Source organism: Engystomops pustulosus, chromosome 7 (assembly GCF_040894005.1).
Source record: "Engystomops pustulosus chromosome 7, aEngPut4.maternal, whole genome shotgun sequence".
In the NCBI taxonomy this organism is placed as follows: Eukaryota; Metazoa; Chordata; class Amphibia; order Anura; family Leptodactylidae; genus Engystomops; species Engystomops pustulosus.
The window spans coordinates 75,263,074-75,278,430 of record NC_092417.1 but is presented as its reverse complement, the minus strand read 5'-3'; the positions used below and the strand labels follow the sequence as shown (position 1 = coordinate 75,278,430).

Below are 15,357 nucleotides of genomic sequence, written 5' to 3'. Positions count from 1 at the left end.
ATATAGATAGCTCAAGGTACTAGCAAGTGTCAGCCTTTTTTATTAAACCTTGTGGCCAAAGTGATATGTTTCACATAAAAACTTTCCTGGAAATTTAAGGGAAGACCACGGAATGTGAATTCTATGGTATGATGAATATAGACAGTCCCCTACTTAAGAACACCCGACTTACAGACGACTCCTAGTTACAAACGGATCTGTGGATGTTGGTAATTTACTGTACTTTAGCCCTAGGCTACAGTAAACGGCTATAATAGTTAACAATGGTGTCTGTAATGAAGCTTTATTGTTAATCAGGGTTGTTATGTCAACCCAATATTTTTAAAATCCAATTATCATAGAGACCAAAAAAGCTGGGGTAACAATTATAAAATATACAGTTCCGACTTACAAATTCAACTTAAGAACAAACCTACAGAACCTATCTTGTGCATAACCCGGGGACTGCCTGTATGTGAATAGATGATGTTGTTAGATGATTGGAGTAGTTGTGGAGCCGAGGCCTGGGGGTTATATGGAGTGTTAGTCTTTATCGTGCTGTTCTTTATCCTGCAGAGGTCACATTTTCTTTCTTGTCCACTATCTCTTTGATTTTATGAGACATTTATGACTTTCCTTGTTGAATGACCTCATCTATTGTGACTGAATTTCTGGTGAGCTGCTCCCTCTAGTGGTTTTAGTGCTATCCAAACTAAATCAATCCTCTGTAGACCCTCCATCAGACATTAGGAAGAGAGGTTATTAAGAGTTAGAGAGTTACAAGGTCATAACAATGGCATAATGCCCAATCATAACAAGTGGCCTCAAGAATGCGCCATACTCTTCACACGCACAATAAATTGACTCGTTCCCATTCATGTGGTGACTCCTTTCGATTGCCTTCTTAACAGTTCTCAGCACCAGCTGCGGCCTGATATTTTTAGCCCTCAGGTGAGGTGATAGTTTGTTGTTCTTATTTTAAAGCAGTGTCCTGGTATCACAGAAGACACAATGTGAAGGTACCACGGTACTATGTATGAATGGCCTTTGGAAACATATTTGTGCGGTATGTGGTTGTTTAGGATTTTAGCCATTGATGGCAGTGGGGCAGCGGTAGTCTAGTCATAGAGAAAAGATATCGGGGCACATTTACTAAGGGTCCGAACGCCGTATTTTCATCGGGTTTCACGATTTTCTTTTTCCGTTTTGCTGCACGCGAATGGATTGTGTCGCATCAGCGCCGGCTTGCATGCGACACAAATCAGGGGCCGTGGACGTCAGACAACCCAACTGATTCGGATAAACCGCAGAATTTATAAAGCAAATATTGTCGCAAGATCAGCACTTACATGCACCGGGAAGGAGAGGGTGAACTCCGGCGGACCTGAGCGGGGGAAGCGACCCATGCAGGAAATTGGACGCACACCTTATCTTAGTGAATCGTGGCAGACCCGAATCCTTGTCAGACAATGCACGGCGGGGATCGCGACGGGATGGGTAAGTAAATGTGCCCCATCAAGTCTGGTGGAGGATGTAGTGATTTGCTGCCACTGGGATTCTGACAGGACATTACTTCTTCTTTCTGCACCACAAATACCAGCATGCCTTATAAAGTAGGAAGCTGGTCAGTATAGCTCCACAGCCTCAGGCTGGGCTGGATCTATTCCCCAGGCAGCTATTTTCCAATTAATTTCACAAAGCAGCCAGCCGCATCTATCCACTCCATTCTAATCCCAGGGCCCCTGGAGGGGCCGCTCATGATAAGCTGATAAGATGCACGTGGAGGCCGGAGCCAAGAGCGCTGCATGATTTCATCTGGTTAATGGGGTATTGTGCATCAGAGGGTTAACCCCTTGGGCACAGAAGTGTCTATATGAGGGTGGGAGGAGAAGATGTAGAGGAATTGGCAAATTATAAAGTAGTCCTCTTATGCAATTTTGTCTTAATTTCTTCAAGTCGTTTAGACTGATGTATTCGGGTTATTTCCCCCATCCCCCCCCCCCTCACCCCCAAGTTTCAGGCCTCAATTCTGAGCTTTCATTTGTCTTCAACTTGAATTAACGTGCCCACCCACCACTTTCCTTTCATTACCAATTTTGTCATTGTGTGGCGCTCTCTCTGATTTACCTCTTCCATCATATTAAAACCTTTGCAATTACAAAAATCTTGAATTTGGGGATTGCCTGTAATCCTTTGCTCTAGAAACATCCGATTTATTGCAGTATTAACCCTTCCTCTCCGCAGTCCTGGTCTGCCTCCTCCTATTTAAACTGAAAATAAAAGGGATCTTCCGCGCAGGAGTTAATAAGAATGAACGCGTCTCTCTTGCACAAAGCAATTGAAAGATTAAAGATTTAAGAGCGTAACCCCTTGTGCTTGTAATAATCTCAGCGGAGAATGAGAGACCTCTGTAATCCTTCAACACACTGGCTGACGCTCTCAACGCTGCTCTGCAGTGGGATGTCGCCTCACTTTGCTCATATATCCGTGAAACGAGGTACCCAGTAAGCACAGGCCTAGGAATATAGTATGGAATTGCACAGACCACTATTTTACCAATAAAAAGGTGTTGTCAGACACTATTGGGGTCCAATGAATATGTTCACTAAATGATATTCACAGGTTAAAAGTTAATGGTACAATAACTGATTGCAATTTAGAAAGAAGTGTCAGTAAAAGCAAGAAATGTCCTGAGAGCCCACTACCATTCTGCTTGTCTGGGATTACACTATGTGGATATAGATTTCTGGAGCTAGAGAGCAGAGGCATATTGGTGACGGTCCCTCGTATTGCAGTGACATTTACATTGGGAGGGGACAGGTCCCCCTATTACCCATCATCTCACTCAGTTACTTTCCCAGGGCTAAAGCTAACATTTACTGCTAACATTTATCTGCCTACAGTCCATGTCCCTGTTATTTCCGCCCTGGTGTCTGAGAGTTATATAATGTATATGCATTGTGTGCAGTAATTGTATGTTGTGTGTTCATTGAGTGTTGTGTCCCTTTCTCCTGCCACTCATTGCAGCAGTCATTACTTGTCCCCACTATGTCCCACCGGAGTTACTGGGAATGGAGTTGAGATTGAAGAAGTGGACTTTCTGGATAATTAACAGATTTGACTTGTAGAAGGGTTTAGTTGAAGGGATTTTTTAAAGTAAATATGTCATCAAAATCGAGTATTCTAAAATACACTTTTAAAATTATGCTAATTAGCAAGAAGGGCTCTGGGGGTTGTTACCAGAGCTCCTCCATACTATAGCTTCACATGCTGTTAGACTATCTTGTCTCACCCTCTGCTCCCTCGGCACCTCACCCCTTCTTCTGTCTAAAGTCATTTCACTGCAACAAAGAAAGTTTCAGCACACAGTGGGAGGGGGGAGTGCCTGGCTCTGATACCCCCCCCCCCCTCCCAGATATAATTCTAAAAGTTGAAGGTAGGAAGGAGGCCACGGATATGAGAATATTACCACATTCACTCTGCCTGGATCTATGAGATAGTTTATCATGATGGATTTTGATGGTAGATTTCATTTAATTACATTTATCCATCATCCACCGTAGAGGAGATAAATGTCTGGGGGTCTGATCACTAAGACAGTAGAAATCACATGAATGCCGCTTTGGTGAATGGAGCTTTGATGCACACACTCGACTACTTTCACATGTGGCAATTGTTGGGAATAGCAGCAATTTGATACTTTGCCCCTATCCTATGAATAGAGGATATGTCGACTTAGTGGGAAAAACGCTTTCACCTCTACAAGCATTTATGGCCTATCCCCAGGATATTCTGGAGCGAGGAATTGAAAAACCTTAAATAAACCACACATTGCAGTCTACGAACCAAACAGACCATATTGCTCAAGCCAAAATAAAAACGTATTTACGTAAATATTGGCTGGGTTTCGTGCACGCTTCACCTTTAAGAGGCCAGAAATGAGCGCATATGCAAACCCCATTAGAAGAGCGGGGGGAGGCCAAGTGATGGAAACAATAACTAGTCTTGTCACAATACTATTTGTTTCCAAATAGATAATACAGTATATTAGGAAATGTTGAGCTTACAGTGAAAGCTCTGTCTATATATATTGTTTATAAGAAGATCTCTGCCTCCACTGGGATGCTTAACATTTAGACATGCTCCTGGGGCAATAGAACTTATAGATATAGAGGATTAGATGCAGGATATACCGTAAAATGATAATTATGAATAAAAAGGGAGAAACTAATGAAGTTAGCAGCCTTACATATTCCAGAGTCCTGTATGACCTCTAAAATAACCTTCATGTCTAATGACCAAAGTATTTAGTGTAGTACCTAAATATGACCCCTAGTGCACAGTGTCACACATGTGGCTTATATTTGATAATATTACTCTTCATTCAAATTATTAGGCTAAGGACTGTAAATTGCTGCAAAGGTCACAGTGACAATTGCTGTCATAAAAGCAAAGATGAGAACAGGGAATAATGTCTCACAATATTGAAGGCAAACGGGAGTTACTCAGACCTTTTGTCATTCTTAACCATTGAAAGCAGAGAAGAGAAACAGCAAGTTGGAGGCAAATTGTTCTATTCCACCATTTATGTAAACATAATCTGATGTCAGCAAGTAAAACGACTGTTACTACAGAGATGCAAATTTCATTGTTTTAGCTTACGACCCTTCAACGCCCAAAAACGTTGGTGGGCGCTGCCCTCTCCACATATATTACTTGGCTGGCTAACTCAAATATATTAGATTATGGCTGCTTCCTGACCAGTTATCCAATTCTGAGCATAACCGGTCTCATCATTTAGGGGCTGAAAAAACTCTGGACAGTCCTTTTCCAGTGCCGCTTACTTCCTGTTCATAAACTTACAACCTCAGTGTGGCGCCAAGCTAAAAAAATTGTGTGGATTTACACAGGTGATTGTGGATACGCCTTTATGCATAGTCTGAATTATATAACCTAACAGTTCAATGGTCATGGGAAACCCTAGGAATTGGGGATCTAGATAACCTCATAAAGTCATTGGAGTCCTTAGGTCACAAGGTGCATGCGGTCTTATATCCACATTGTACTCAAATCTGATCACTGCCAAAGTAGCCAACACCCCTTCCCCAGCTTTGGAGAAATGGGAAACTTTAATCCCTAGCTAAACTGAGGAATGTTATAGTGATGCCCTGGAATCTTCATTGTATGGATCTCCATCAGCCAATAATACATTTTATTAAAATGTTTTTCCTTTTGCTGCCTAACTCCGGTGAGATTGTATAAAATGGGCAGAAAGCACACTCCTGGTTGTCTTAGATGTACATCTGAGTATGTCGATTTTTGGAATATGGGTTGGATGTGTCCAATAACTGATTTTTAATATCTACTGTAATAGATATTCCCATCCCCTTAAGCCCTAAAATATGTCAGTTATGGGTTTTGGATGAGGAATACTGCCAATACCATACATATATGCTTCTCTGGGAGGTCCTTTTTCTTGCTAGAAAATCTATAGCCCTAAGATGGATGTCCCAGCGCCCTCTGTCCCTTTCAATGTGGAGAAAGCAAGTGACCTCCGTTCTTCCTTTCCATGACCTGATATTCAGAAATGAGGGATGTCCAGATAAATTCAACAAAGCTGGGCAAATTGTTGCGGCCCTCTGGATACTTTATATTCTCTACTAGTTCTTTTAATTGATTGATCCTTAATGTTGTACACATATGACAAAATGACACTGAATTCTGACTTTATTGTTTATTGTTGTATTTGGTGTACAATTAAAAAAAAAAACCTAGTTTTAAAAAAAATGTGTTAATTCTTTTTACAGAGGCTTCCATCCTGAGTTATGACGGCAGTATGTATATGAAGATAGTCATGCCGGTCGTAATGCACACGGAAGCTGAAGACGTTTCACTTCGATTCAAGTCTCAGCGAGCCTACGGGCTGCTGGTGGCTACCACATCCAGAGACTCAGCTGATACTCTGCGACTGGAGTTGGACGGAGGGAAAGTTAAACTCACAGTCAACTTAGGTATCGTATGAGTCCTTCCTCTCTGTGGGGATTGGGAGTCCATGTCAATGTCTTTCTGTTTGCTCTTTATTTGGCCGCAGTTTAAATTTGTTCATACTGTCACCACTGCATGGTACGGTCCACATTCCTCATTCCTTGTCATTGCCTTGTTACTTTCTGTGGGTGTTGGTATAGTGCTGGGGTTATGAAACTCTGTACTTTGCCTGCCTCTCCAGCAGTAATAGGGTTAAAGAGGAACGCAGGAGTGGTGAGACACCATCCTGTACCTCCCAGCACCCAGCCATCCTGAGGATCAATATTTGGCATTGATTTAAGGTCCAACCATGTACATGAGGACCAGCTGAATACTTTGGTCTGATGTTTGTGTGCTGGTTTGTTGGGACAAGGATGAAAGAGATGGGTCTCCTTAGTTCTACCGCTCTCTGCAGTTATTCTCCTGCCGTCCATTCTTCTCTTTGCCAATCTTTTGTCATCTCTGCCTCATTTCTCTTGCTCTTCCACCCAAATCAGTCTCTTGGAGCTTCCGATGATCATCCTTCTGCTGCAGTGGCGCAGCCTTTCACAATGTGATAGATGGAGACTTTTTTGGGTCAACGTTGTCTTTCTTCATCCTGTGCTCTTTGTGTTGTGTGATGTTTGTTCTCAGTTTGTCTGTGTTTTTAAGTTTCTAGCCTTGTTTCATCATTGGCCATATTATCTCAAAAGATGGCACTCACTACCCTTCAAAGGCCTGAAGCCTGCGGCCCGTACAGCAAACAGCCTTGAGAACAGAGCGTGTTGAGCAGCATTTAGGGGTGTGCAAAATCCCAGACTCTTGATCCCAAACTAGAGGCCATGTTCAGGATGGAGCCCCAAGGCTCTAGTCACATCATTATAGCCACTGAAGATCAAAACCCCCACTATTCATGAGTACCCCCTGCATCCAACTCTTTGGGTACATGTTCATTTCTATGCACAAGGGATCTGGTGTCCATTTCTTCTTTTCATTTCTCTTTTATACTATGTATGTTGCCTTCTTAGTAACATTTATCCTTATTTTTTCCTCTTCATCTTCCTGATAAGTTGGGGTTCTGATCTTCACTTCTCAATGGCTGAAGCCTTGAGAAGGCTCTGCCTATGTTTACGCCCACAATTTACCCCCTTCTGCCCCCACTATTTGCTGATCCCACCGGTTCTCTGAGGGTGTTTGCTCCCACTTTTCTGTTGCGGTTGACGACACATAGCAAACCAAATCGCACGAAACAGCCATGAGCCAGGATTACTATACTCCATTCAGCATCTGCCCCCCCAATTCATTTGTTAATCTACTCTACGCCGAGTCTAAAAGGTGCATTTTCTCCTATTGCATGGTGAACTATTTACTGTATGATATACACAGCACGTGAGTGTGAGTGTCATGAACTGTTCACCACTATAAGAGCGACTACACCTTCATATAAAATAGTCCATATAGAATATAGAAACTGTCTGCCGTATATATTTCTGTAGCAGGTTATATAAAAGATGTTCAACACTTACTGTATCTACAGGACCTTGGCATCGATCATGATTGGGGCCTTTCTATAAGTCTGGGCCCCTAACATGCTACAGCTATAGTCCCTTAATCATCTATTGTCCCAATATCTCCCTGTAAAGATGGCTGAGGGTTCAAGAGCAATGTGTTTGTGCGGTTTGCTGTTTGTACGTGGCCATTTTATAGATGAATTAAGTTTATACAACTCACATGTCACACTTTAGGTAAACTAAGACTGGGCCTGCACAGATCACACAGCCTTCCACGTAAAACATGTCCCATCCACTACATCAGTCTTCAAAATACACAAGTACCACGTCACATTTTAGGCAGATTTGTCTCATTCCTCCAATTTTGCTTACACCTAGTACTATAAAATGGCCACCGTTGTTGCGTGTGTCTGTCCCCGGAAGGGTGGACCTCACTGTTTTTGGATGACTGCAGCTGTAACCTTGAAGGATACGAATTCATCTTTCATTTATTTTTTTCCCATCTAGACTGTATCAGGATAAACTGTAACTCCAGTAAGTTTATACCCTCAAATCTCATTTTGTTCTTTCTATCTCATGCTCTTGTTGTATATTTAGCTTCTCTGATTTGCAGATGTATGATCTTGTGTTGCTTTGGAGCAATTATGAGCTCGGGGTGTCTCTGCCTTTGTTATCCACAATTTACTTTTGCATTAAGTCTGACACCTAGTGGTCACACTGCAAATTGCACATATGCTCCAAAACCTTTTACGGGCTATCTTACCCCAGTGCTGCCTGTTTAATGATCTGATATGAACTGTATACCCATTGTCACCCTGCTCCATCAAGGAATATACACTCTTTATATTGCTTTGTAAGAAGAAACACAAATGTCGGGCCAATGGAATTACAGCTATTGCTTTTCAGCGGGCATGCTGGATTGTGTAAAAATCATAAGATAAGGGGCCAATTCTAGTATAGGTACACTTGAGGACATACTTCCATAATTATACACAGGTTGGTAGTCTGAAGCCTGTAAGGACCCACATCAGAGCATGTTTCAACATTTACCCATGTTATGTAGTGCTGATACTTGGGGTGCCAACTGCCCTGTTATAATACTGAATTGAAGGTAAGTAACCAGTGTGACAGGTACAGCAACAGTACTCAGAGGTAAGTGCCAATCTATGCTCATAAACCAGACATATTTGTGTCTCATTGTTTCTAGATTATGTTGACAAAAATGACATCCCATTTACAAAATCTCTGTAACACACACTTTTTGTGTATGTTGTTTTCTGCCTAAATAGTTATATTATTTCCCTGTAATCTCATTCACATATTATTTGATGATGATAGAGCAGGGCTGTGTTGCATGATATTCCATATTTATGTACAGTACATTAATGTGCTATCATCCTAAATAGGAATAACCTCCCTTTTGCAGTCAGACATTTTGTGCTATAGAAAATAGGAAAGGCTTCTATATCTTTTCCCATGGCTTTGATCGCTTTCACTTTCCTCCATCAGTCAGTGCTCACTTGGTGCCGATCCTTCATTTAGCAGAAGAGATTCCTCGCCCACTGCTCTCCTGTGCCAAAGACTGGTGATAAACTCAACTTCTGTGGAAACGTAACATTTGGGTTTTGAGTCTGAGCTTGTGGCAATTATGCACATACGGAAGATTTTGTCTGACTGGTAAAGCAGCGATGTCGCATTAAGGGCATGCACCACGTAGTTTGCAGAGTTATAATGACAAACAAAGTTCCATAGATGAAAGTGGCAGGTGCAACATGACAAAGGCACTTTCTGCAGAGCTATGCGGCTTGCATGCGATGTACATAAGCAGAATGGACATTTGTGAACTATAGGTATGAATGTGTCAAACACTAAAGAAAAAACTGATATGCACAGAAGCCCAATTTATCAGCAGATAACATGAAGATTTTGCATGTCGGTGATGATCCTAGGCTGCTCTAGTAACAAGAAAGTAAAATTATATGCACCAGGAATACATGTAGTTACTAGCATTTTCTTGAAACATAATTTTGATACATTTCATGGATTGGGATTAATATTTCCAGTGGGCTAAAAACAACCAGGCAGGACATTCTTGTTTCTCAGTTGTGATTTAGGAACACATTGCTACTAGGTCTACTCTTTATAATATTTGGTAATAAAGATTGGAAAGGCTGTATAATATGAGGCACCTATGTGACTTAGAATCTGTACCTTTCTCTATCATTACTATCTTTTTTATCTCCTAAGGCCACAATCACATTGTATTTACAATGTGTTTTGCATTATTGTGTAGATGTTATCGCAACATCTGATAGTGGCCTAGGGGTAGCTACAGACTTTATGCAGTTATGGACATTTTCACGTCTCTTTCCCCATACTTCCTATCCTACTACCGCTAGATTACACAGGCAGAAGGAGGAAGGAGAAACAAGTTCTGCTAATTGTAACAACCAGTGAAAAGACATCACTGTGGGGCTCTGGAAACACCCCCAAAGCCCCACAGGCTCATTAGCATATTTCTAAAAGTTGATTTTTTTTTTTAAGGAACTGGCCATGGATTACGGATATAAGAAGATTACCAGAGTCCCAGTGGCCCACATTTATTAAAGCCCCTGCACCAGTTTTATGTCTGACTTTGCACATTCTTTTCATTGCAAAATTCTTGAAAATGTGTTTAGAAGACACATTTTTGTCACGGCTGCACTGTACCTGACTCAACATAAAATTCTGCATTGAAAGGGGTATTCCGGTTCACAGTTGGATTATGCGCCACATTTAGCATGCAGTGCCAGATTCATGAAGAACTTGCAACACAATGGTTGACATGTATTATCGTATCTGCGCCTAAAAAAATGCCCGGATCTTTCGTTTTTTTTGGGCGGTATTGGTATGACAAGACCATGCATGAGTTTTAAACTAGGGAGAGATTGAAATCTTTCCTTGATACTCTGCAAAAGTTTTCTAACTTTTGAGAACCCATGTATCACCAGTGTGTGAGGTTCGCTCAAACATGGGAACAAATAGGAACCGCTCCAAAATTTGCAGCTTGGGCTGTCAGTTCACAAGGCTGTGAAAGCCAGTGTAAAAACACATAGAAATACATGACCCTGTCACTCAGTGTCCTATTATTATTTCCCACTAGTTGCTTATTTGGAGATGTTTTGACATAAGCCAAATTGTATTGGTTAGATAACTGTTCTGGTCTTTACACGTACCAGGTCTCCTGTTTTAACACATGAAGCAAAATACACCAAAATTCTGGCATCAAAAATTTATTGTGCCACATGTTAGAAATGTTTCATACAGTTTCTAGACAATTTTATGACTTGTATGAAAATTGGGCCTTGCTTTACAAAATGTCTGCTGTGTTTTAAGTTGGGACACAAACTTTTAGCTTACTGTTCTGACATGAACAAAGCCAACACATATCGTAGTTGCATGGCTAGTTGCCTGATTTCATATAGCTATGGTAATGCAAGAAAAAAATTTAACTTAATTCCGTTGTTAAAAAGCACCTGGAACGTTGATTGGGGACTTTAAGCAACCCACACGTTATTATGGACCACTGGTTTAATGTTGCTCTATATCACTGCTGTTCAGGACCACAATTTAAAAAAAGAAATTTTATGCTTATCTGGGTCTGCTGCCAGCACCCACAGGCACTTTAAATGCCCTGTAAGTCCGACATGTATGCTTCATGTGGGCACATTTCTACGTAACCATGATGGTTTGTATTTTTTAAGTGTAACTAAACATTTGACAAAATTGCATAATTCAATAGTGCAGTTCCTCTACCTTTCTTCCTTATTTAAGCAGTTTGTATAAATCCTATCTGAAGTTGATAAACCTTAGAAGGCTTTCATATACACTGCTTACTGCAGGAGAAAAAGCAGAAAAGTGGCTGAAAACTAAGAAAAAAACCTCTTATTCGAGATTCCATGCATCAACACTGTAAATAAAGAATTTTTTCTACGTAATAAAAAAGCCATCAAAAAAGAAAATTGTGGTCAATCAATTGGGGACTGTAAGGCCTACACCACCCGACCTTAGAAAGGCAGTTTATAAACAAACCAGTTAAATAAGAAAATGTAGAACAAGCAGACGCAATAACATGGGTAACATATAAATAATCTAAAAATCATATAAAATATATACACACTTTCACAAAAATATTGGTACCCCTCATTTAAGGAAAGAAAAACCCACAATGGTCATAGAAATTACTTAAGTCTGACAAAATTTAAAGAAAAATGTTAATTTCCATGAAAATGAACAAATGAAAGGCAGATAAAGTTTTAAAAAAAAAAAAATGTAAGTATGCTTAAAAAGCTATAACTCACGAAAAAGGTCTGGACAGAAATGATGCTTACCTTAACTTAATATTGAGGCAGTCACGATTTCTGTAACTTTCAACAAGACTTGAAAGATGCTCAATAAGATTTAGGTAAGGGCTCATAGAAGGCCACTTCAGAATGTTTTTCTCTTAGCCATTCTTTTGTGTTTTTAGATGTGTGTTATGGGTCATTTTCCTTTTGTAAGACCCATAACCTCTGACTAAGGCTAAATTCAGACGAATTAACACGTCAGCGGTGGGGAGAGGAGGAGGGACCCCTCTCCATAGACAAACATGGGGCACGGCGCCATATTGCCCTATCTTTTCCCTGGCTACGGAATGGTGCAGTGCCGAAGGGGGACATATATCCGATGTATATACGTCGCCCGTATATACTTCGCCCAACGGCTGTCTGAATGCAGCAAAACACTAAGCTTTCTGACACTGGGCAGCACATTTCTCTCTAGAACCCCTTGCTAGTCTTGATATTTCATTGTACCCTGCACAGATTCAATTCAGATGCAGCAAAAAAGCTCCAGAACATAATAGAGCTTCCTCCACATTAGGGACAGTGTTCTTTTCAAAATATGCTTTACTTTTTCATCTGTGAATATAGAGTTCATGTGCTTTGCCAAAAAGTTAAATTTTGATCTAATCTGTCATTCTCCCATAATCTTTGTGGCTTGTCAACATGTAGTTTTGCAAATTCCCCCCAAATTCTTGAACTTTTATGATTTTTTTTTAACAATGATGTTCTCCTTGGTCGTCTCCCCTTGTCTACTTTGGCTCAAACAATGACGGATGGTGCGATCTGATACTGATGTTCCTTGAGCTTGAAGTTCACCTTTAATCTCTTTAGAAGCTTTTCTGGGCATTTTTGTTACCATTTATATTATTTATCTCTTTGATTTGTCATCAGTTTTCCTCTTGTGGTCATGTCCATGGAGGTTGGCTACAGTCCTATAGATCTTAAATTTGTGAATAATGTGTGCAACTGTTGTCACTGGAACATCAAGCTGCTTGGAGATGGTCTTATAATCTTTAGCTTTAACATGTTTGCCTATAATTTTTTTTTCTAAGCTCATAAGACAAGTCTTTCCTTCGCTTTCTCTGCTCCATGTTGAGTGTGGTACATACCAGTTCACCAAACAGCACAGTAAGTATCTGTAGCCATATACAGTATATGTACATGGTTACAAGGTTTGCAGACACGTTACTCACATTTTTTTTCAGGGTGCTGTCACATGTGGCATTTAATGCGTGTTTCAAAAAGAATTCCAACAGCTGAAGACAGATTTTACTAATTAGACAGCTGTTAACATTAGCATTTACAAAGCGCAACAGTTAACACAGTGTTAACACACATGTTACCATTATGTTAACACATACATTCATTAAGGTAATGTTAACATGTGTTAACACATGTGTTGACACTTTTATTTTGTAGCATGTTAACTTTAGTAGGCAGCCCCTAGTGCCGAAATTTTGGGTCGCAGGTTCTCTTTAAGCTGTTGCAATGCGTTTTGAGACCTATACGTTGAGTGTGACTACACCCTCAGGGATACCATCATTTCTGTTCTGTTTCTTTTGAAGCATAGTTGAAAAGCAACGTCTGCCTTTCATTTCTTCATTTTCATAGAAATGTAATTTATTTTTACCATGGACAGATTCAAGTTATTTCTGTGAGTTTGTGGGTTTCTATTATTAAAAGAGGGGTACCAACAATTTTGGCCACGTGTTTAGATGCAATGAAGAAAATGATTAAGCAAGATTCCTGAAAAAAATGATTGTATGTTACTTGGGAGAGAGTAAGAAGACTGAATCCCAAGGAATTCATTATTAGGAAAAAGTGCACCCATTAACCATGGTGAGAAGGCTATGCTACCCAGAGATCTGAACAAAACTGGAGGGTGCAATACAGACTTCACATGGATCATCTAGGGTGGCACATACCGCTGTGTACTGTATGAGCTGCCTATTACCAACATTTATATGCACTGGTGTGCATTATCTTGATTCCATGCTTTCTTTCTTCTATTTTTTTTCTACATTAATAAATCTCCCCCAATATTTTTTCTGTCCACGTCAGAATTCTGTCGTAGTTTGGACTAAAAAACTTTACCACATTTATTAAAGGTTTTAGACCATTTTCTGGCTATCCTACGAAAAGCTTGAGAAAAGGAGGCATGGCCTCCTGCCAATAAGGTCCGTGCGCCAGAAAATACTGCTGAACAGACTTAATTGTGTCCTAATTTTCTGGACGTAAAGTAAGCCAACTAATATGAGGTGAATAGTACAACTAGAAAGTCTTATACTGGGACAGATTTCTCATCCAGCACCAGACACATTAATCTTGTGCAGAATAAGACGGTCTAGTCTAACTCTGCACTGTCTAACCTTAGGACACTTTTTATAAATCTGCCCCATTATGTGTAGCCTAGGATTTTTGTGTTTGCCTTTCTTCTTGGGACAAGGTCTGTATCATGTACATTAATGATATGTGGAAGGGGGAGATTATGCAGTCATAGATCTGGTATGGAAAATAACCATGGCAAGTTGCTAGGAGCATCAATTAGCCAGATTGACTGTCCAGCCATCAATCCGGTAATATGTCTGGGTCGCGCGGCCAAACCCAAATGCGAACATTAGGTCTACTCATTCCTACTGATAAGATTTAAAAGATGAGTTTAGTATCTTTTTTTTCTCAGTTTTTACGACTTTCACTGTGCGCTCTAAATAATACCTCTGCTTTATTCTTTCATTTGTTACGATCACAGTGATACCAAATTTATATAGGTTTTATTGTGAAACCAATGTGTATGAGAGAAAAAAAAAGGTTTTGCCATCTTCTGACGCTAATAACTTTTTCATACTATGGTGTACGGAGCTGTGTGATGTGTCATTTTTTGCAAGATGAGCTACCATTTTGAGGACTGTGCGACCTTATGATCACATTTTTATAACTTTTTTTTATGTGAAGTAAAATGGTGTAAAAGTTGTGTTTCTGACATTGTTATGAGGTTCACTGGCAATAACAGTTTTTATATTTTGATTGGGCTTTTTGAGACGTGACGATACCTAACATGTTTGTGATTCTTACATTTTATATCAGTTCTAGGGAATGGTTTGAATTTTTTTTTACTATTATTTAGACCCTCTGCAATGCTACAGTATTGCAGTATATGGCATTTTTTCACAATATTCATTACAATGATTTTTTAAAATAGGTGAATGGATGAGATTTCACATAAAAGGCAATTTCACAGGCAATGCTGCAAAGGATATTTCATACCCTATCTGAGGGTGCTGGTAGATTGTTGTAAAACCTTTTTACAAAGAAACCTTACTAAATACAAGAGATGTAGAAAGTCTAAGAAGTCAGTTAAGTACACAGCCTGGGCGTTAGGACCTAACAAAGAGGGGAAGTCCTGGGATTTGCAGATATTTGATTATAGACGGCAGAGCTTTACGTCCAGATCACACTGTGAGGCTGTGACACAAGTTCCAAGCCACACACATCCAGCACTGCCT

The 15,357-nt window shown here is 40.2% G+C and overlaps 1 protein-coding gene across 17 annotated transcripts in view; it reads left to right on the top strand.

Annotated features, from left to right (window-relative positions):
• The window catches only part of NRXN3 (neurexin 3), a 311,716-nt gene that overhangs the window by 108,592 nt on the left and 187,767 nt on the right, over positions 1–15,357 (top strand). For 16 of the 17 annotated variants that reach the window (XR_011848911.1, XR_011848910.1, XM_072116760.1 and 13 more), the window contains 2 exons: positions 5,787–5,990; positions 8,001–8,027. Coding sequence is in view for 15 of the 17 variants with exons in the window: in XM_072116760.1 (XP_071972861.1) it covers positions 5,787–5,990; positions 8,001–8,027 (231 nt within the window). In the remaining 2 variants the exon portion in view is untranslated. The remainder of the gene's footprint in view (positions 1–5,786; positions 5,991–8,000; positions 8,028–15,357) is intronic. The other variant, XM_072116758.1, reaches the window with a different exon arrangement.